The sequence below is a fragment of the Haliotis asinina genome, chromosome 10 (assembly GCF_037392515.1).
Source record: "Haliotis asinina isolate JCU_RB_2024 chromosome 10, JCU_Hal_asi_v2, whole genome shotgun sequence".
Classification (NCBI taxonomy): Eukaryota; Metazoa; Mollusca; class Gastropoda; order Lepetellida; family Haliotidae; genus Haliotis; species Haliotis asinina.
In genome coordinates this window covers 30,214,103-30,235,011 of record NC_090289.1, presented here as the reverse complement: position 1 = coordinate 30,235,011, position 20,909 = coordinate 30,214,103, and the positions used below count along the sequence as shown (strand labels likewise).

At 39.9% G+C, this 20,909-nt stretch overlaps 1 protein-coding gene across 1 annotated transcript; it reads right to left on the bottom strand.

The window, feature by feature from the left end:
• Positions 1 to 15,006: 15,006 nt before the first annotated feature.
• On the bottom strand, positions 15,007 to 20,688 carry LOC137298611 (uncharacterized). Its single transcript, XM_067830905.1, has 6 exons — positions 20,470 to 20,688; positions 19,380 to 19,548; positions 18,971 to 19,117; positions 18,093 to 18,383; positions 16,390 to 16,476; positions 15,007 to 15,689 (listed from the first exon to the last, which is right to left on the bottom strand). Exons 1-6 carry the CDS (start codon positions 20,686 to 20,688, stop codon positions 15,007 to 15,009), a joined length of 1,596 nt encoding a protein of 531 aa, XP_067687006.1.
• Between the last annotated feature and the right edge of the window lie 221 nt (positions 20,689 to 20,909).

The window sequence follows — 20,909 nt, the reverse complement described above, 5'->3', positions numbered from 1 at the left end:
TTTTTAAATTTAAGGATTTTAGTATTTTGGTATTCATGATATTGCTGAGCATAAAGAGTAATGCTGAGACCTACTGACCTAGAAACAACACTTACCGTACGAGGGTCGTTTATTGGTTCAATGTAGTCATAACCAGGATTGGTTTCAGCAATGAATTCATAATCATTTTCGGCTTCCGGTTGGTTTTCCTCCGTCGCCTGTAGATAGACGGAGTCTTGGACGTTGTCAATGTAGTGGTATTCCGCCGACGCTGCATTGTTGTAGTCAGTTCGGCCATGAGTATTAGACACGATTTCGACGTTGGGTGTTTTCATAGTGGACTTGTTTTCTTGTAGAGTCTTTCAAAATTAATTGGAAAAACGTGTGTTAGTGCGACGATTCCCTTGTTAATAAGAAATTTGCATTGTCTAATTGACCAAGTAATAGATCAGAGAGGCCGTATGAGTGGTGTAGTTTTTGAGATACCCAATCCAGTATACAAACGTTATGCTGTGTGGTCAGGAATGATGATCTACCATTACTGTTAATGAAAACTCATTTCGACATATATATTGAAGAAGAAAAGAAACTCCACATTTGAATTATAATGACAATGGGTAGAACAAGGTATTTTATAGAATGATCTAGCGCATCCTCTCATTTTAACCGTGGTGAACGACGCGGGGTGCATGCAGTGCTCTCCTTGTGAAAACGCCTCACGTGACCACAATTTCACCAACGGGTCTACAGAATGGGCGATCTTTATGAATTTATCTTTTCTTCACTAATCCGCTAGGTGCCCTGATCCGGACGGCCTAACCTTGAAATGACAGCGCAAGTTGCATGCGCAGTGTGTGCTGTACGTATTGCTATTACGCATAGAGACAGTTAACCAGTGCAGTCTTCACCTTCATCGGTAACGTTAACGCTGGTGCATGAACAGTATATCTTTACCCGTTTATGATGATATATCAAGTGATATGTTCAGAAATATTTATTCCGTGAGAAATGGCATTTCGAAGCGAGGCGGTAGAATCACCTGATCGTTTTCAGATCATGTTTTTTCGTTTTGTTGACGTTTTGCAATCGGTAATTTAAGTATGACACTAGATGTCTGGATATCACACATTTAAACGTGCAGTGTATTTCCGTTGTATGAGTACTCAGATCTCTTTCGTATTACAGCCGATTAGGCTGTATTCATGTAATTCACTACGACGGGGAACTGATGCAGTGCGCGATATGTGAAATTCGTGTGTGAATTTCGCAATTATTTAACGGGTATGGGGATAAGTGAGAAACAATGGCCAAGTAACTGTAAAATAACAGTAACGGACGAATTGTGACAATCATCACTTACATGTAGCAACGTTCAAATACGATAAACATGGGCATGACTGAAATCAGGGAGACAAATACATCCCTGCTGAAATCTACTCTTTTTATGCCTGTAACAGTTTGTGATGCTTGAAATATAAAATCACTGAATGGATAAATGGTGCATAAAAATATTGCAAATTTCTACAGTGACTGCATTTTAATTTCCTGAATTAAGGGTATATATTAAAATGTTCTGATTTTCTTAATATTCAATAAAAGGAAATGATATCATACTATTCATTTACGCACTATAATATTTGAGACACAGAAGAAGCAATACTACTACTAGGATAAGTACATTGTCAAGTGACGCATATTCGGATATGGTATATGGTCTGTCATGGCAAATATTTCGTCAACATAATGCTACCTAAACAAGAAGCACATATGTACATGTAATTCTATCATACACATCTTCTTGGGACAAATATCTGTGAATGAGTAACTGTTTAAGAGCTTTAGTGAGAGAATGAGTTTAGTTTTACGCCGCTTTAGCACTGTAGTTAAGAGCTTTAAGCGGTGTTAAATTTTAGTAACAAATCAATAAATTCATATATATAAAATGACTCACAACACTGACTGATGGACATATTTTAGAAAGGGTAAATATCTTATTTCAAGCTATGATGACTGGTGTTTCTGCTGCAACCGACTACCTACCTACGATAATAGGTGCACTGATATGAGTGTACATAAAATATAGTGACCCAGAATTTCATACCGAAATGGATTCAGATGCGTGAGAAACTGATGCTCAAAGCGTAATGTATATATTATTAACTAAATGTTACATTCTACACATATTTTTTTCAATGTTCGGGAACGTGTGATAATCACAAATTGGCGATAAAGATCTCCTGGGCGATACTTGATGGTTAGATTACATATTATAGATTATATAAAGAATTTCCAAAAATTCCCTGCTGTAAGATATCTCTTTTTTGAAAATAACATATTTACTAAAATGATTCTGAAAGCGAGCATTACTAGTATCATAACGCATAAGTTATTTCAACATCCAGAGAATTTGAAAAAATAAATGGTGCCCTGGTCACACCCTGGTACGGCATTAATAAGTCTTGGAACGTAATCATTTACAAAATTCTCAGTTGACTATTCATCTCACTGGAATGAATATAACCCAAATATATTTAACCCAAATTTGATGTAATACATCTTAGAAATCACCACCACTTTAGAAGGTGACCAATGTTTGAAGAATGTGCCAAAGTAGTGTTTATCAAGATGTTGGTTTTTGGACACATTGTTTCAGGGTTTTTGTTATCATTAACTGGAAAATTACCTCCATATTGAATTGTCAAAGCTCTAGGTCATTTTCATGTGTGGTTCCTAAACTTTTGTTATGACTTTTAGCACATTTTGAAACAACTTGTATATATTTTTGGATGACACTAGTAGGTATCTCAGTAAAGGAAATCCTCCAGGGACATGGTCTCAAATCTAATAAAACAAAGATTGTCATTGTTAAAGAGACGATAATGTCCATATGAAATTTTATTGACAAAATGTTTTGAGCTTATGATATATTCTTTGCACCGTAGGTACATTAGTAATTAGCAGTGAAATATCTCTGAAGAAAAAGAAGAAATTTCATTTAGTGTATTTCTATTGCAATCCCATTAATTGGTTGGATAACTGTGCATCCTCCGTTCAAAGAATTTCAATCACAGGTTTCCTGTTTCTGGAAGATGGGTTAGTGTACAGGTGCAGACTGCATCTTGGGTATTCTTTGTGGTATGGTGGTGTGACATGCCTGTACATAGATGCTGGTAGTTTATGAAGTCCAGAATTGTGGATGTTTGTAAATTAGGATTTCACAAAATAAGATCAAGTATAGGTTATAATGCTGTGGTTGTTTTGTGACTTTGTTTACATTAATATATATACATTACTGATTTGAACATCCCATTATGAAATAAAGGCGCCACAAGCTGTTTTATAGATATCGAAACGATCAACAACGTGAACACGTGACAGTGTTCATGGTTTTTTTTGTGTAAAACGTTAAGAGGAACAACATAATTATTAACAAGTTATCCTTCCCCTGTAAGTATCTTAGACGGACGTGAATTGTCAGATAGATCATTTGGTTCGAGAGAAAATACGCGTACGTTTCCCACTCTCATGCAGCAGCTGGCCGGGACGAGTTTTTTCATCTGCCATGTAACTCCATTTCACTCGTCAGTTACAATCTGTCAAGTAAGTTTTACCAAAAATAAAATACGAAGAGGTTTCCTATTTAAATATCACTCAGAAACGACGAATACCAAAGGGTAACAAGCAGAATTCATCAATACCGTTCTCAGTAACGAAGGTTTTGCCGGCGGTGACGCCATTGTGATTCGTCAGTTCTTATTGCCTGCAACACAACGATTCGGCATGTCCTTGCTGACACCGGGAAATCAGTAAATCGACAAGTTTGTTACATATTTTATATACAGCTAATTGAAAATCCTTTTTATATACAACTAACTGAAAATTCCTCCTCAAATGACGTCATACTAGCGACAGTTACATAATCTGGCTATGATTTCGTTGTCGGTATTAACGCTCGGTATTAATGAATCTCGCGTAAAGAAGGGATTTGATGTTTCGCTTAAGACTAACCATAATTCTTTTATATGTAATGGTTAAAAGAGTACAAATATGTGAGTGTATTCGTTCTTTATCGCGTTTAATAGAAATGGTATTAGACGGTATTAATCTTAATATACAAAAGAATCATTCTAAGATTATGAATCGGTGTTTTCGGTTATTTCTCAACGAACTTAACCGAAACTCCCGCAGAAGATTGTCATCTTTCGCCAAAGTGTGTTTGGCGGCGTTAGTACTATCAAATATTCAAACAAAGATCACTCACCGATGTTTTCTCTTCTGCGTCTTTCTCTTTAATGGAGTAAGTTTCAGCACTTGTTTCATCTTCACCTGACTGGCCAGACTGGTAACAAAGAGTTCATTTACAGAATCATGAGTTGGGGCAGCAGAAGGTTCCCCATCAGATTCAACTGGATTGGTTTCTTCTACGGATGTGCGGCAAGGCGGATAAGGCATGTCCCCATCTTGGGGCTCACGGTGGCTCGAACCTGTGACGAAGCCTTCCTTGGATTTATCATGAGAAGTACCAAGGGTTTCCTCTTCGAGACACCAAGAGCTCAACACCAGGTTCAAGAAGTGAAGATTGTAGGATGATGTCCGCAGACATGTCACATTCTGTTCAATGTGTCGAAAACACAGACGCAATGATCACACGGTATTGTGTGACACACTTAACGACGCTGGTGATGTATAAACGTCAACGATTTTGTCCCAGAAAATTAATTCCGTATGAAAAGGAAGTATTGCTATTTTGTTTTCAGGTAAATTGCATATGAAAGCAATGCCGGTTTCATAGCAGTACATGCAAATGTCAGACTTTGAAAATTATACTGAAAGGCAAGAGAACCGTAGTAGTATTTTAAATGACAATTACGTATTAATTGAGTATTTGAACGTGTTATTTACATATACACATGAATCATAGTCGTGTAGTCTGATTTGTCCAACAAAAGTTCGTTTAAGATCAAGGTTCGAGATGGAAATGTTTTTGCTTGAGGAAAGTGAAGAGTGCCACAAACACAACATTGAAATCGATATGGACGCCCATTATGCACGCTTTCAAGCATAAACTACCGGGTAAGACGGCAATTGTTCTCTTGTTATCTGAATACAGCAGATATGGCTATTCACTGACGTTTTCACATCTCCGCCGTTGTGACTGGGGTGACTGGGTTTACAGGGTTGACAGGGTTGAGTGGGTCGACTTAGTCATTCTCTTCTGCTGACATGTAGCTGTCCTATGCAAGACATACTGTTGGTGACTGTTGGTACTGTTTCCGATAATTCAACCCATGTAAACTCCATTGGCCCTGTTGCTATGTCACATTGTATCGCATTGAGCAATAGTTTCTCAGTTAGTCAAAAAGCGACAATATAAGTTGTTCACTGGTCTCGCGGGGTTCATGGACTGATGTTCCTTCGATGTTTGTTTGTTCCCTGTTTCCTCGTGACCAGTGAACAACATAACATACATCCAAATACACTCATTCATCGTCAGAGCCGTGATCATCACAATCAACGCCATCATAATACCCTCAACATCACTATTACTATCATAGATTTATCATCATCATCATCATCATCATCTATACTAAATACTCTTGTAACTATCTTCAAAAGGCATTTGTAACGTCATCATTTAGCAGTTTATCATAGATGTCCGACATAGATATTCAAGCAGTCTATATATACTCTTAAAATGTAAGGAATAGTTGGGATAAGAAGAATAAGCGTTAAAAAGACTGTTCAAGGATAGAAATCGCATGAAAGCTCCACCATTTACACAAAGCATGGGATGCATTTACACAGCGCCGTAGCCTCATACACGTGCATGGGGTGTCATTCTTGATTTTGTCGGTTTTCAAGAAGGTCGACCTGTAGCAGGGCAGTGAATGCACAAACGACAAACACACGCTACGGGTGTGAGCTATTGCCCGAGGAATCTTTATTTTTTTGTGGTCGATAAGTCACCCTGAAATATTTACAGAAATTGTGATACAATGAATAGTACATAAAATCATCAATGTGCAATACTTATTACTAGTAGCTATAAACAGACTAGCTAACATGAAATACACGATAAGGTTACGACTTATCATATCGAGTGCATAACAAGACATATATGAATAAACATTCTAAGTTAAACAAGGTCATGAACTTGTTTACAAATTGTTGTTTACACAATACATGAGTTGGATGGTAACTGATCTATATTACAATTGTTAATGTAATGGATATAGTTAATGGAATACATGGATATTAATACAAATTTGAAGTGAATGATTCAAACAATAAGCCTACCCTGTGGGTGAGACTGGGGTGACGACAGAGCACAGCAACAGTCTGTATCCCGAATATATCTGAATAAAAGGTAATTACTATGATAACTAAGAGTAAGACGCTTATAAAAGCCGATGTGCTGTGTGAAATGCTAAATGCGCATATTGTATACACATACCTAAACGACAGAATTAAAATAGGGCTATTCTACAACACATTTGGACTTAAATTTCTCATGCACGCAAGAGCAAAGAAATAGAAAAGTTGCTAGTAATTACAAAAGAAACCTTACAACTGCTAAGCCTGGTTTAGCATATTTATGTTTATAGATAATGGATGACATTTTGGCAATATCAGACGCCTAGTTTACTTTAATAGAACATATTTAACGTATCACAACATATAAGTGCAATGATATATATATATATATATATATATACAGAGATATATTAAACCCATCTGATTTGTCAAATGTCTGTCAACTCGTCTGTGTGGTGACTTTTTGCAGAGTGCAGGCTATTAGACAAAAAGATTTAACTTTGAGGTTTAGCTTGGCCAATCAGTTGATCAGGTCATGGCTTGGGTTTGTTCAGGGCTTGAGGGACATATGACCTATTAAGTAGCCTACAGATATACATAATACAGAACAGAAAACATTAAAATAATAAAATCCCAATGTACATAGATGTGTCTGCCACAGATCAATCACTTAGACCATTAATTTTGACATTCAGCTTGCATCACACAGTTTTAGTGTTTGTTTCCAGCATTTTTGGCTTAAAACTGAAAATCATACACATGCACATTTGACCACATACATCAATCATCTTTCAAGATTGATTACTGTACAATGAAGTGCAGGTGGTGATGCACTCACAAGACATTCTCATCATATCAACATTGACTCCGATACACATCCCAATTATCTAAATTGTAAGTTAAAAAATGGAGTTCCCCTATTTAATTAATATATCAATCGACGCATGCAACAAATGATTATTGGACCCCAGTTGTGTGTCCACTGCCGAGGTCGTCGCCAAGGTCGTCACCGGTGTTGTCGGCAATGTCCTCCCTGCCCATCAAAAAAGCCTGGGCTACAGGTTCATCACTGAGAGGTGGCCAACGTTTTATTAACACCCATGCAATGATGGCTCCGACTCCGGCAATGATCAGAGACACGCCAGCAAAATACAAGGCTCCATTCACTGAGGACGTTTCTTTAAAGATTTTAGCTGAAATGGCAACAACAAACAATGCATTATGGACATGACAGTGAAATTAAATGGCATTACCTTATTTAAGACCTGTATGATCATGGGTAACTGAAAATCAGTATGTGTGCGTTTTTTATTGAACGCGGCCCTATTACCGAACATATACTCTCAAAACGTAGGGGACCTGAACTTTCAATTTGAATAGGAAGTACAAGCGTTAAAAACTTTTTAAGGTAGAAATGTTCTCTTCTTGTTCCCATTTCTCTTTTTTACAAATATCAAACATAACGCATAAGATGCACGTGCATGCCATTCTTGATTTTGACGGTTTTCAAGGTTTAAATCACTTTTGACAATCACCTTGTATCAGTCACTTGTTAGTGGTTTTTATTTGTTTGTTATTTTTTGTTTGTTTTTTGTTTGGTTTTGTTTTGTTATTTTTTTTAAAATAAAAATTGAACACACGCAACATTAATCTACTTGGAAAAAATGAAGTTCCCCATTTTGTAAAGAGTATATCAATCACAGGTTGTTCTTAACACCAGTGATTGACGTGTGGCGCATGTTAAACCCTTTAAGTATATAGTAGCCTCTTACGACAAGCATAGGTTGCCGGGAGGACCTGGACATGCATCACAGAATAAATTCAAAAGTCCGCTTTCAGTTGGTGATAGTATTTTGTCACCAGAACGAAATACCATACAGCGTTGTTGTGTGTTTGCTGTCTAACTCCACAATCAGCACACAATCGAGTCGGCAATCCTGTGATCTACGCATTTACGAGATGACATGCGTCAACCATGACAGCGAGTTTGACCCCGCGATCTTACTACAAGCATGGGCAGTTGAAGACCAATTCGATTTGAACGGGTAAAAATCCTTACAACACCTATATCTGTGCTCCATTTCCTTTAACAGTGAGTGAGGTAGGTTTACGTCGCACTCAGCAATATTCCAGATATATGGCAGCGGTCTGTAAATAATCGAGTCTGGACCAGACAATCCAGTGGTCAACAACATGAGCATCGATCTGTGCAATTGGGAACCAATGACATGTGTCAACCAAGTGAGTGAACCTGACCACCCGATCCGGTTAGTCGCCTCTTACCACAAGCATAGTCGCCTTTTATGGCAAGCATGGGTTGCTGGACGCCGACTCTACCCAGGGACCTTCTCGGGTCCTGTCATTCCAAGAACTCCAGCTACCAGGAATGTTGTTTCCTAAACAAGATGTGGGTCCCTCAGTTACCCAGCACTACAGGTTTCATGCAGTGGCATCTTAAATTATCAGAATATCCTTATTGTATAGATAGACAAGCAGCATTATTATGGCTTTGCTAAATTGACATGTGATGTATATATCCGTAGTCATAACGTTATTCGAAATTCATCGTCCACGAAATCCATTACGACTTTGGATTTGTGATTACGTACAGGTGAAAAAATGTGCAGAGAAGTGAAAAATAAAACTATGTCAACCACGTGCGGCTTACAACAATCGAAATCCAACGCATCAGTACAAACATGATAGATATAATAATTTTAACAACGACTTTTAACGGTCGTTAAAAGTTATCAAGCCAGAAATCAAGCAGTTATCAAGCCAGAAATCAAGAAACCAGTTCTTGATGCTCAAACCTTGAGCAACTACCGCCCGGTATCCAACTTGACATTCATGCCAAACATTCTAGAAAAAGTTGTTAAAGCACAGCTCGTCGAACACCTTCAAAAGTCTAACTTGATGGACAACTATCAGTCCGCATATAGAGTGGCACACAGCACTGAGACGGCTCTAAACTGTGTTTTGAATAACATAAAGATGTCTGTTGATTCTGGAGACATCGCCATGTTAGTCCTGTTAGACCTATCAGCCGCTTTCGACACCATCGACCACGCAATGTTTCTGAGACGTTTGGATAATGACTATGGCTTGAACGACACTGTCCTGGAGTGGTGTTCATCATACCTTACAGATAGGAAACAGTTTGTCCAAATAAATAAAGCTATGTCCCGTAGTGAAGTCCTGGCCTGTGGTGTCCCTCAAGGGTCCGTGCTAGGTCCGATCCTGTTCACTATCTACACAAGACCTCTGGGACACTTGATATCAGAGAAGCACGTGGCTCATCATTTCTATGCCCATGACAGACAGTTAAGATGGTAGACAGTTTCAGACCCCCCTTAGTAAGTCAGATGGAATCTTTGCATAGCATGGAAAGTTGTCTTAACAATGTCAAATCCTGGATGTCAACCAACATGCTTAAATTGAATGAGGAAACGACAGAGGCCATCATCATCGCTCCACCTTCCAGACAGCAAAAATCCCGGCCAACCCACCTGCAAATGGGACAGTCTCTCATACCTTTCTCGCCTCATGTAAAAAATCTTGGTGTTTTTATTGACTCTTCTCTTACTATGGATAAGCAAGTGGACCATCTCTGCAAAGTATGTCACTTTCATTCGAGAAACATAGGATCAATCCGTCATCTTCTTACAGGCGAAACGACAGCCACTCTGGTTAGATCGCTCATACCTTCTCGTCTGTATTACTGTAACAGCTTACTCGTGGGAATATCAGGAGATCAGCTGAACAGACTGCAGAGGATACAGAACAGGGCTGCCCGTATCATAACCAGGACTAAGCTCCATTCTCACATCTCCCCAGCTCTACAGTCACTGCACTGGCTCAGGATCCGTGAAAGGATTGACTGTCTATCTTCAGGAGATGTTTGCCCACTACAAGCCCTCTAGAAAACTCCGATCAGTTGACCAACTGCTCTTGACTGTACCAGTATATAAACTGAAATCTTTTGGGGCTCGATCCTTCTCACATGGAGCTGCCTCACTATGGAACTCTCTCCCATTTAACCTCAAGAGTGCACCTACGCTGTCTGTCTTTAAATCTGGACTAAAAACGTATCTCTTCCAACGCTACTACTAACTGTATCCACTGTTGTCTGCCCTGTGCATTTGCATAGATGTCACACGCGCTTTGAGCATGTCAATCAGTGATGTGGAACTAGCGCTTTATAAATACCCTTATTATTATTATAATTAGAATGACACGGAAATCCTACTGGGTAAATGGTTATTGTCTGTTTTATAAGGATTTGTCATTTCTTCATTCTTCTGTTGAAATGGTGGATTAATGGAGAGATTGTACAGCTATAACCGTCCTTATTAATACGTGATAACTAGTAGTTTTGGAACTATTCGAAATATCCGCTAGTCAGGTTTTAGTTGCTATAACATTTAACCTTGGGGAGGCACCCAATATTTGATGTAAAGCCCGCGATTGGCATACCTGGCTCCCACATGCCCCCAAAAGTTAGTGAGTATGGCTTTACGCCGTTTTGATACACTCCCAGAAGTATCAAGGTAGGCTCACTAGATAGTAGAACCCGTGACCCGTGAACCTTGACCTGTGACGAGTGACGGCTGCATCTTCCACGTTATGCCGCACTCAGCAATGTTCCAGATATATGGTGGCGGTCTTTAAATAATCGAGTCTGGACCAGACCGTTCAATGATCAACAACATGAGGATCGATCTGCGCCATTGGAAACTGATGTCATGTGTGAAACACGTCAGCGAGCCTGACCACCCGACCCCGTTAGTCGCCTCTTACGACAAGCATAGTCACCTTTAATTGCAAACATGGGATTGCACATGACATGTGTTTTCGATTCTTTACATGAACAAAATGCTTTTGATTTTCTGGAATGCTATTTTATGCCATTGTACGCAATACTTCAGCTAAATATGGACGATCGGTATACCATCGAGTCCCGCAAACCTTAGACAAAATTGACACAATCATTGCAAAAAGATTTATTCTCCGCTGTTTATGGTTTCAGAAATCCAAGTCATCAGCTCTGTTCTTAACTATCTCGGGTTGCCGTTTCAGTTACCTATATTGTTATCGCCGCCAACTACTTTAAGAGTTACCCATGGTCTTCTATAAATACTTCCCAAATACACTTGTCGTTACAAACAGGTTGGCCACCTCCGGAGAAGAAATTCGATCTTAGAATGGCGTAAGAATATCAAAAGGTTCAAATCGAGACTAGACCTTGATCCCATTGTTGGATGGGAGACAATCCAAAATGGACACTCACCATATGTCAAACACTAAGTATCTTATATACAGGTGTGCTAAATCTGATCTCTGTGGTGGATGGTCCGGTAGACTGAAGGGCATTTTAATGGGTTTCTACATCTCCATAGCAACTCGGAGAACCAAGTCTTTGCCACAACGTACAAGAATCTAGTTTCTTTATCAGCATCTTTGAAAGAAGCCTTATCACGGTTTCTATCAAGAGCTAAACCAAGGGGATCATCGAAGTTCGTTTGTGCACAGATTCGACTTTTTAAAAATCCTTCAAATCCAAATGACAATCAGCACGTGCTGATGTCGTGTGGCGTTCTGGTGTTGACGTTTAGTGGAGTAGGGCGGGTAGCCGCGTACGTCAGAGGGACGCCGAAAGGCCTTTACTGTAAGGTGGAACGTAAACTGGTCAAGTGTTTGCTCAGCGAACTCCGTCCGCTGTTCAATGTGTACGGATAACTTTGTTATGTTCACCAGTCTGTTCAGTACATATACTCATGGACAAAATATGGGAACACATAAAAGCAAAGATATTATTTTCTAGGATTCGTCGAATGCTTTGTTTTTCAACGAGTATATTTGTAATCGATCTTCCACATGTATGTCATGTTCTTTAGGTATGAAAAGGTTCCTTTAACACAACAATACTGTATTTCCAAAGCGGCGTTGTGGAAGCTTTGGACAACACACGTCGTGGCAGGATGACTGAGTCTGTGAGCCACGCTTTGGTGCTTGACTGGGTATACTGTGTTTGATATGCTTCATTTATAAAATATTTATATATCAGTCAATTAAATAAATCTTTGGTAAGGCTATACGTGTTCAGTGGGTGAGAAAATGAGTTGGAGTGAGCAATTACCCCGCTTTTAGTACTATTCTAGTCATATTAGAACATTGTACCAATGTGGGGAATCGAACCTTTGCCGTAACAACTAATACTGACGCTTTTATTAGTAACAAGGCGTAGAGTGAAGAACTCCTCAAATGCTGTCTCGCAGTATGGACCAGCGAAGGTCCGAGGTAGAACTGATCTTCCGTAACCCATGCTTCTCATGACTACTATGCTTGTCGTAAGAGGCGACTAATGGGATAAGGTGGTCGGGCTCGCTAACATGGTTGACACGTCATCGGTTCCCAGTTGCTTAAATCGATGCACATGTTGTTGATCACTGTATTGTCTGGTCCAGACTCAATTATTTACAGACCATCGCAATACAGCCGGTATATTGCTGAGTGTGGCGTAAAACTAAACTCACTCACTCTCTCATAGTATGACGTAAACGTGCAACACAACACACCAATAGCTGTCAGTAACCGTATAGCCTAGGGATACTCTAAAGGATTAACTTTGTAGCTCCAATGACATATCCGATGGAGCTGACGAAGATTCAAATAACAAATTCAGCTGTCTCGCAGTATGCACCCGAGAAGGTCCGAGTTAAAACTGGTCTTCCGTAACCCATGCTTGTCGTAAGAGGCGACTAATGGGATCTGTATTGCCTGGTCCAGACTTATTTACAGAACATCGCAATACAGCTGGAATATTGATGAGTGCGGCGTAAAACTAAACTCACTCACTCTCTCATAGTATGAGGTAAACAACACACCAGTAGCTGTCAGTAACCGTATAGCATAGGGATACTCTAAAGGATTAATTTTGTAGGTGACAGTGATGTCGAAGATGGCCACAAATTCAGCTGTACACCCATAGCATTGTGTAACTTTTTTCATCCATGTGCTGGATGAAATTATCATATAATTAGGTAACTACGAATGAAGTGGTTCAAGGATATATTTGGAAATGTAGATTTTAATGAAAATGTAGAATACCTGAAAAAAATAAGGATTATGTATGTTTCGTGAATGAATAAACATTTCCAATTTTCCCTGAAAATGTCAGTGATTATTCATAATCTTCATTCCGGATATTTCTTATAATGTATCTACTGGTTTCTTTAGTGAATAAATGGGTTTAACGATGTTTGCTATTGCAGCTATACTATAGCGTCTCGGCTTCATGTGGGGGAAGGGCGGTAGGGTAGCCTGGTTAAAGCGTCAAGCCGGAGACCCGGGTTCGATTCCCCGTATGGGTACAATGTGTGAAGCAGACGCCTGGTGTCCCAAGCTGTGATCTTGCTGGGATATTGCTAAAAGCGGCGTAAACGCTTTCACCATTCAATCAATTCACCCTCACCAGGCAGTGAATTGATTGAATGTATCCTTCCGCAGGGTTAATTTCAGCAATACGAGGCTGTAAAATCACTGAACGTAAACTATCCCAAAATTAATTTCAGTAAATATGAGGCAGTGATCTGATTCTAAGTAATCATCTGTAGGGTTTATTTCAGCAAAGCGTTCGCAGCCATCATCTTCTTCTCATTTATTTTCCTCGCGAAGTGTAATAGTTTTGTAAACTAATAAAGAGTTATCGATTTGTAGTTGCCGTAACTTTAACGTTGCTTATTGTCTACACAGATTAGAGGTTCGCCTACTTCTGTATTCCATTGTTTGTTTTGTTTCTTTCTAAACGCCTCACCCAGCAATACTCCAGATTAGAGGTTCGCCTACTTCTGTATTCCATTGTTTGTTTTGTTTCTTTCTAAACGCCTCACCCAGCAATACTCCAGCTATGTGGCGACGGTAAGCACAGAATAGTCTGGACCAGACAATCCAGTGACTGGCATGTTTAGACTCGATCTACTCAACTGGGCTACGACAACATGTGACCGCCACGTCAGCTTGCCTGACACCCCGATACCCCGTTTGTCGCCTCTTATGACAAGCATGGGTAGCTGGATCACTAAAAAATTGTGACGACACTGGGTGTTTGTGAAAAGAGTAAAACTAGTGAAGATCAGAGTTAAAATTGATCTTCAGTAAACTATGCTTGACGTAAGAGGCGTCTAACGGGATCAAGTGGTCAGGCTTCCTGACACTATTAGAAACTGGAAATGATGTATGCCGTACAGGATAACATCAATTTTGATAACACACTTGTCCACTGAAATACTTTTTATGAACACAATACAAAAAGGTCGAGAATCAATACAAAAAGTTCGAGAGATGCCCCACAATAACTTGTATGAAAAGACAAATTCTAATGGAATAATAACTCCAGCAAAAATAAGAGGTAGTATTGCTATTTTTCACAGTTTTGCCTGTGTTGAATGTTTATTACCTCTGACCAGTTTGTAGGAATAATAGATTTAGAAAGCGTCTAGTCTCCACCAATAGGTGCTCACTGACCCTTTGACAATATCAGAAAAAAAAATCACGGAACAACTGTGCAGACACAAAGTGAGAGACAATGAGAAAGAGGTGAGTTTTGAGGAGGCACTTGAAATCCTTCTTGGATATAGGAAAGTTATTTACAGCGTTTCTGTCGTGTACCATCCTACGTCTGTCACACCAGTTTGGTTGTGTACGGATCTATCAATTCCAAGTGTCCTCAGCCTCGACCACGACGTGGTTGTCGACGTGGTCCTGGACTTGACCTTCCACATGGTCCTCGACTTGACTCTCGACATGGTCCTCGACATGGTCCTCGACTTGAACCTCGACTTGGTCCTCGACATGGTCCTCGACTTGACCCTCCACATGGTCCTCGACATGGTCCTCGACTTGACCCTCGACATGGTCCTCGACATGGTCCTCGACTTGACCCTCAACATGGTCCTGGACATGGTCCTCGACTTGAATCTCGACATTGTCCTCGAGATGGTCCTCGACTTGACCCTCGACTTGAATCTTGACATGGTCCTCGACATGGTCCTCGACTTGACCCTCAACATGGTCCTCGACATGGTCCTCGACTTGAATCTCGACTTGACTCTCGACATGGTCCTGGAAATGGTCCTCGGTTTGACCCTCGACATGGTCCTCGGTTTGACCCACGGCATGGTCGTCTCTCTCACCATCACCAGTGTGATCTCCCTCCTCATGGTTGATGTGTTCGGCAGGCACATGGCTAGGACGAGACCCGCGTCTTACCAATAACACCCATGCAATGATGGCTCCAATTCCGGCAACGATCAGGGATACTCCACCGAAATACATGGCACCACTTACTGACGATGTTTCCCACAGGATTTTGTCTAAAATCACAATGACAGATGCTGTTGCAAGCATAAATCATTTATGAGACAGTTACTATAAGGATATTTTCTTTATTACAACTAAAATCCCTTAGAAGCATAGATAAGTATCTATAATCGATAATTATCAACAACGGAATGTATTAATTGTGCACTTGAAACTAAATACGGAAAAGCTTGGGTTGCTGATTATTATGTGTATCATAAAGATAATAAGAAATTTAATGAAACATTGACGCGTATGAAACAAAACATGTTAAATACATCATGTTATAAGTTTACTTGAATTCATATGCCCTCCTCTTCAGCCACTTGACTGTATGGTTGATACTTTTCATCGTATTCAAATTACTTGAATTGATGCTCGTGATATCAGTGACCGGATGGTGGGCAATGACCTCGACTATTTACAGAAGGACATCACATGGCTGGAGACCCGTGTGTATCTGGTTTACAACAGGTCTTCAGAACCCCATGCTTGCCGTAAGAGGCGACTTGGTTAACAGATGTCATCATCCTAATTGCGTACATCGATGTTCATGCTATTGATGACTGAACTGTCTGGTCCAGATTCGATCTTTACAGATTGCAGCCATATAGCTGGAATATTGCTGAGTGCGGCGTTATACAACAACACAAACAAAACTTCAATCAATCTACAGAAATACCGGACACTACCCACGCGTAATCTCAGCACCAATAATTCCTCCCGTTAACTGACAACAGCACAAGAGAGGGAGGGCCAGCTTCAGGCTGCTTCTTTCAGTACTGCTGACCAGAGCTACTGGCAACATTACCTGGGAGAGCACTGGAACAAAAATTGAAGTATTTACAGGCTGTTCAGCTTGACCTGATCAAGTGAATACTAATGCATTGCGTGGTCGTGTCACAACTGATTTGGTGTATTATTGTGAAGGGGCGTGACTTTGTCAGGTGATTATCAACATGTCCCGAACAACAGAGACAAGGTCGGCGTTTGACATCTCAGTGTCGAGAAATCGTCAGCAAAGTGCTAACTTTCTTTAAACAGTTAGCCGCAGATGGTTTAATGTTTCCTGTTCGGGCTTTTCGACAGCGAGCTCCCCTATTTAAAGAAGTTAACTGGACCAGTGCCGGTTGACCTCCCGGGTCATGCACATGTGGAGTAACTCGATCAGGTCAAGCTGAACAACCTGTAAGCATTCAGTTGTCTCTATCGGACAAAACAGAAAACCGCATAACATTCCCAGCACAAATCTATATAAATCTTCAATGCTATTGTGCGTGTCTGTTTGGTGTTTAACGCCACACTCCGCAGTTTTCCAGCTGAAAGTAATGTCTGGGCCCCGGTCCCAGAAGTTTATTCGAAGCTGTTGAATGCTGCTAGCGAGGGCATAGTGTTGATAAAACATGAAATCCGAAGCACGGCCGCGTCCACCATTTTAATGTTATACATTAAACATTTTTTTGTTTTATTCAAGAGATTGACGCTAAATGCGTCAGAGAACGTTACGGGTTTTCAACAGTTTGAGTCATAATATATATTGCAACTACCCTCCCACTCCAATGTGATCAAATAGCCAATCTCCAGATTTTTTATGGATGTGCAGTGGAGTGCGTAAAGTAGATTTAATTTACTCACGAAAGGCAAATCCAGTACTGACAATCACCAAATCAGGAGAGGTCACCTTGTGGGCAGTGACAACGACACCAGCACCTACGACCGATAGTCCTACGGGTAAAAGGGCTGACCTTTTCAGACATTCTGTCAGGAATTGGAATTTGTTTCGGATGACCAAGAGAACAACCAGCACGATGATAGGGATGATGCAGACAGCGATCACCATAATAATCGTCCACGTTTTAGACTCCATGACGAAGACTTGCCTGCTTGCAAACCCTGTTAGACATTATTACATCTATGATCCTTATAATCTGACATGGAAAACCACTTACATTTAGCACACAACTTGGAAAACAAGACCATCACATGTATTGGCGAATACGACATTGGAATGGATTCCTTCTGACCAGTTTGTTGTGAGTGAGTGAGTAAGTATCTCCCCTCCCTTTTAGCAATATCCAGCATTATCACGGCCAGATATGGGCTTCGCACATTTAACCCATGTGGGGAATCAAAAGTTTGGGGTGATGGGAGAACGCTTTACCCACTAGGCTACACCACAGCCCCTGACCTGTTTGTAAGACCGACGGCTTACAATGTTTTCAAAAGGTTGAAAAGTGATACCAAACATCACCTTTAAAAAGAATACAAAAACATTTTTCTTGTATCAATCATAGTTGTTTTCAACAAAGATCAGACCATTAACAGATACGGGGCATCAACCTTCATATCGAGTGATGGTTCCCGTGACTGCTGAATCATCACAGAACTTTGATTCACGCTCTGCATTATCTTCAAGTAACAACATCCAAAATACCTACCCATAGAACAGACAGCTGCTAGCAATACGAGGGCATAAAACGGTGGATGTTTGAAGAGCATGGTCACATTTTGATGGGTGTGTGAGTTCTTTTGTAGAAACAATACCGCCACAAGTCCCAATAAAGCAGGTATCTCAAGCCCTATTCCGGAGCGAATGAGGGTGAATAGGGAACTAAATTCTCCAGTGATGAAGCTATTGTAGCTGATGATAACTGCGACAGCTGGGCGAGTCTTGAGGTGGTCTACTGTAGCTACCACTCCAGTAGATCGAAGAAGACCAACAGAAAAACCTAGCAAGGAAATCGAATGGCGTTTATCAAGGTCGAGCCCTGGGTATACAGAGGCTTCATATCAATATGTAACTCTTAAGAATTGATTTGTGGGAGGAGGCTGGTGGGAATGGAAATAAATGGATGCATGTTGAGTACACCTTTTAGTCTCATTTAGAAGCTGCATAATGAAGAAGTTGGTTGGTTGGTTGTTTGTTTAACGCGACATTCGGCATTATTCCTGCTGTATGGCGATGGTCCATAAATAATCGAGTCTGAACCATACAATCCAGTGATCATCAGCATGAACACCGTTCTATTCATTTGTGATACGGTATTATGTGTCAACCAAATCAGCTAGCCTTAGCCAAGTGAGTGAGTCCTGAAACTGTCCTTTTTAAATACACTGCACAAATGCACACTTAGCTGCGTCATCATTTCCAAATTTCCTTTCACAACACTCATATTCATCAGCTTTCAGTAGACCTTCAATATGCCTCTCAATATGCTAATGACTCATTACATTATGTATTCGTCACACGAGGATCGTGTCTAGAAACTAACACTATACCTCCAAGGTTTCACTTGAATATCGATTCGAAACAGACCTTTCATGACGCTGAGTGTGATGAATGGCTTAAGGTCATCTATGGTTGCCAATGACGACGAGATACAGGAAAAGATGAGTAAAACACTTCCGAAAAAAGCGACCTTGCGGAAGCCGTATCTGATCATAAGCGGACCAGAAGAGGCAGCTGAAATTAACAACATATGAGAAACATGTTCCTCCTCGTGACTGAATGCAAAATATGACAATATTTAGTTTCTGTGTGGAAACATATTTTTCCTTGACAATTACTGACACAATAGACGGAAAATTTATGACGTTTGTTGCCATGATGCTTTAAGCTTTGGTGAATCATTCCAGTTACAGATCATTGTTAAAGCGGTGACTTGTCAATAGTTTTTTAAAAAAAGAAACACAAACTATAATCACGTGTCGCCAACACATCATACCTGCCACTGCGTTAACTACCATGAATATGGTAGAAGTTTCCCTGCTAGAGACCATCTGTACAACTGTAGGGATCGGCAGTAGAAAGGCCCCAAAGAAGAAGCCAGCCATGGTGTTCACTACCACGCCAGCAAATATAGGTACGAGACAAACAATACCCCTTCTCGAAAACTGAAACCAGGAAAAACAGTTTATATTTTTATGTCGCCAGGACGTTATGATTCAGTTGCATTTCAGTTTTGTAAGTTATATTGGTATCATGAAAATTAGGCTCCCTTTTAACGTATTAGTATTAGTATGTTAATTTTGGTTCAGAAAAGTGAACTTCCGAATGAAACACCTTTCACGATACTTATTCGCAGTTCATAGAGAACCCGTTAGCACTGTAACCAAAATGGCGATCGTGACTACTGGTCTCGAGTGGTCGTTGTTTTAATGCAATGTGATGCTCATTATGCAGAAGTTTCTAACTAATATTGTTCTAAAACATGAATCTGTTCCTCAATAGTTTGATTGTGAATCGGGGCATGTAAATATGATCCTTACAAAACTACGTTACATGTGTAGTCCACTGATCTATTCCGTGTTGATATACATGATAACCCAACCCTTGTGGAAATGTCCGTGGAAATTCTTACCATTACTTATTTGAGTGTCAATTATAAACTGCACAGTCATATACTGGATAGAGAACTGTCATGATGTCTAATTTGCACAATGTTGTGAACATAAACTTTGAGTAACTATTATTGCAATGCAGATCAGACTGTTGGAATAAATTATAACATATATGTATTTAAAATTGTTCAAACATGTATTTGTCATTCAAAAAGATTATTTTAACGTTTGCAATTGTTCTACTGTTCCCAATTCTATCTGTCCGTCTTGTATAAAGAAAGGGAAACAATATTTATGTTAATACTACAGAGTGAGTGCTCCAAGTTGTATCCAAATACCCCGTCCGTTTCTCATAAATACAATATGCTTTTTTATAAAATTTAAGGATTTTAGTATTTTGGCATTCATAATATTGCTGAGCATAAAGAGTAATGTTGAGACCTATTGACCTAGAAACAACACTTCAAATCTTACCGTACGAGGGTCGTTTACTGGTTCAATGTAGTCATAACCAGGATTGGTTTCAGCAATGAATTCATAATCATTTTCGGCTTCCGGTTGGTTTTCCTCCGTCGCCTGTTGATAGACGGAGTCTTGGACGTTGTCAATGTAGTGGTATTCCACCGACGCTGCAGTGTTGTAGTCAGTTCGGGCATGAGTATTAGACACGATTTCGACGTTGGATGTTTTCATAGTGGGCTTGTTTTCTTGTAGAGTCTTTCAAAATTAATTGAAAAAAAACGTGTTTTAGTCCGACGATTCCCTTGTTAAAAATACATTTGCATTGTCTAATTGACCAAGTAATGGATCAAAGAGGCCGTATGAGTGGTGTAGTTTTTGAGATACCCAATCCATTAAGCAAACATTATGCTGTGTGGTCAGGAATGATGATCTACCATTACTGTTAATGAAAA

Bases quoted from the DNA above. Each gene is read 5' to 3' on its own strand.
- LOC137298611 (XM_067830905.1), bottom strand. From the start codon at position 20,688: ATGAAAACATCCAACGTCGAAATCGTGTCTAATACTCATGCCCGAACT. The intron at 19,549-20,469 runs GTAAGATTTGAA...TCCTGGTTTCAG, and splicing joins CAGTAAACGACCCTCGTACG to TTTTCGAGAAGGGGTATTGT. The intron at 19,118-19,379 runs GTATGATGTGTT...TGTTAATTTCAG, and splicing joins GGTAGTTAACGCAGTGGCAG to CTGCCTCTTCTGGTCCGCTT.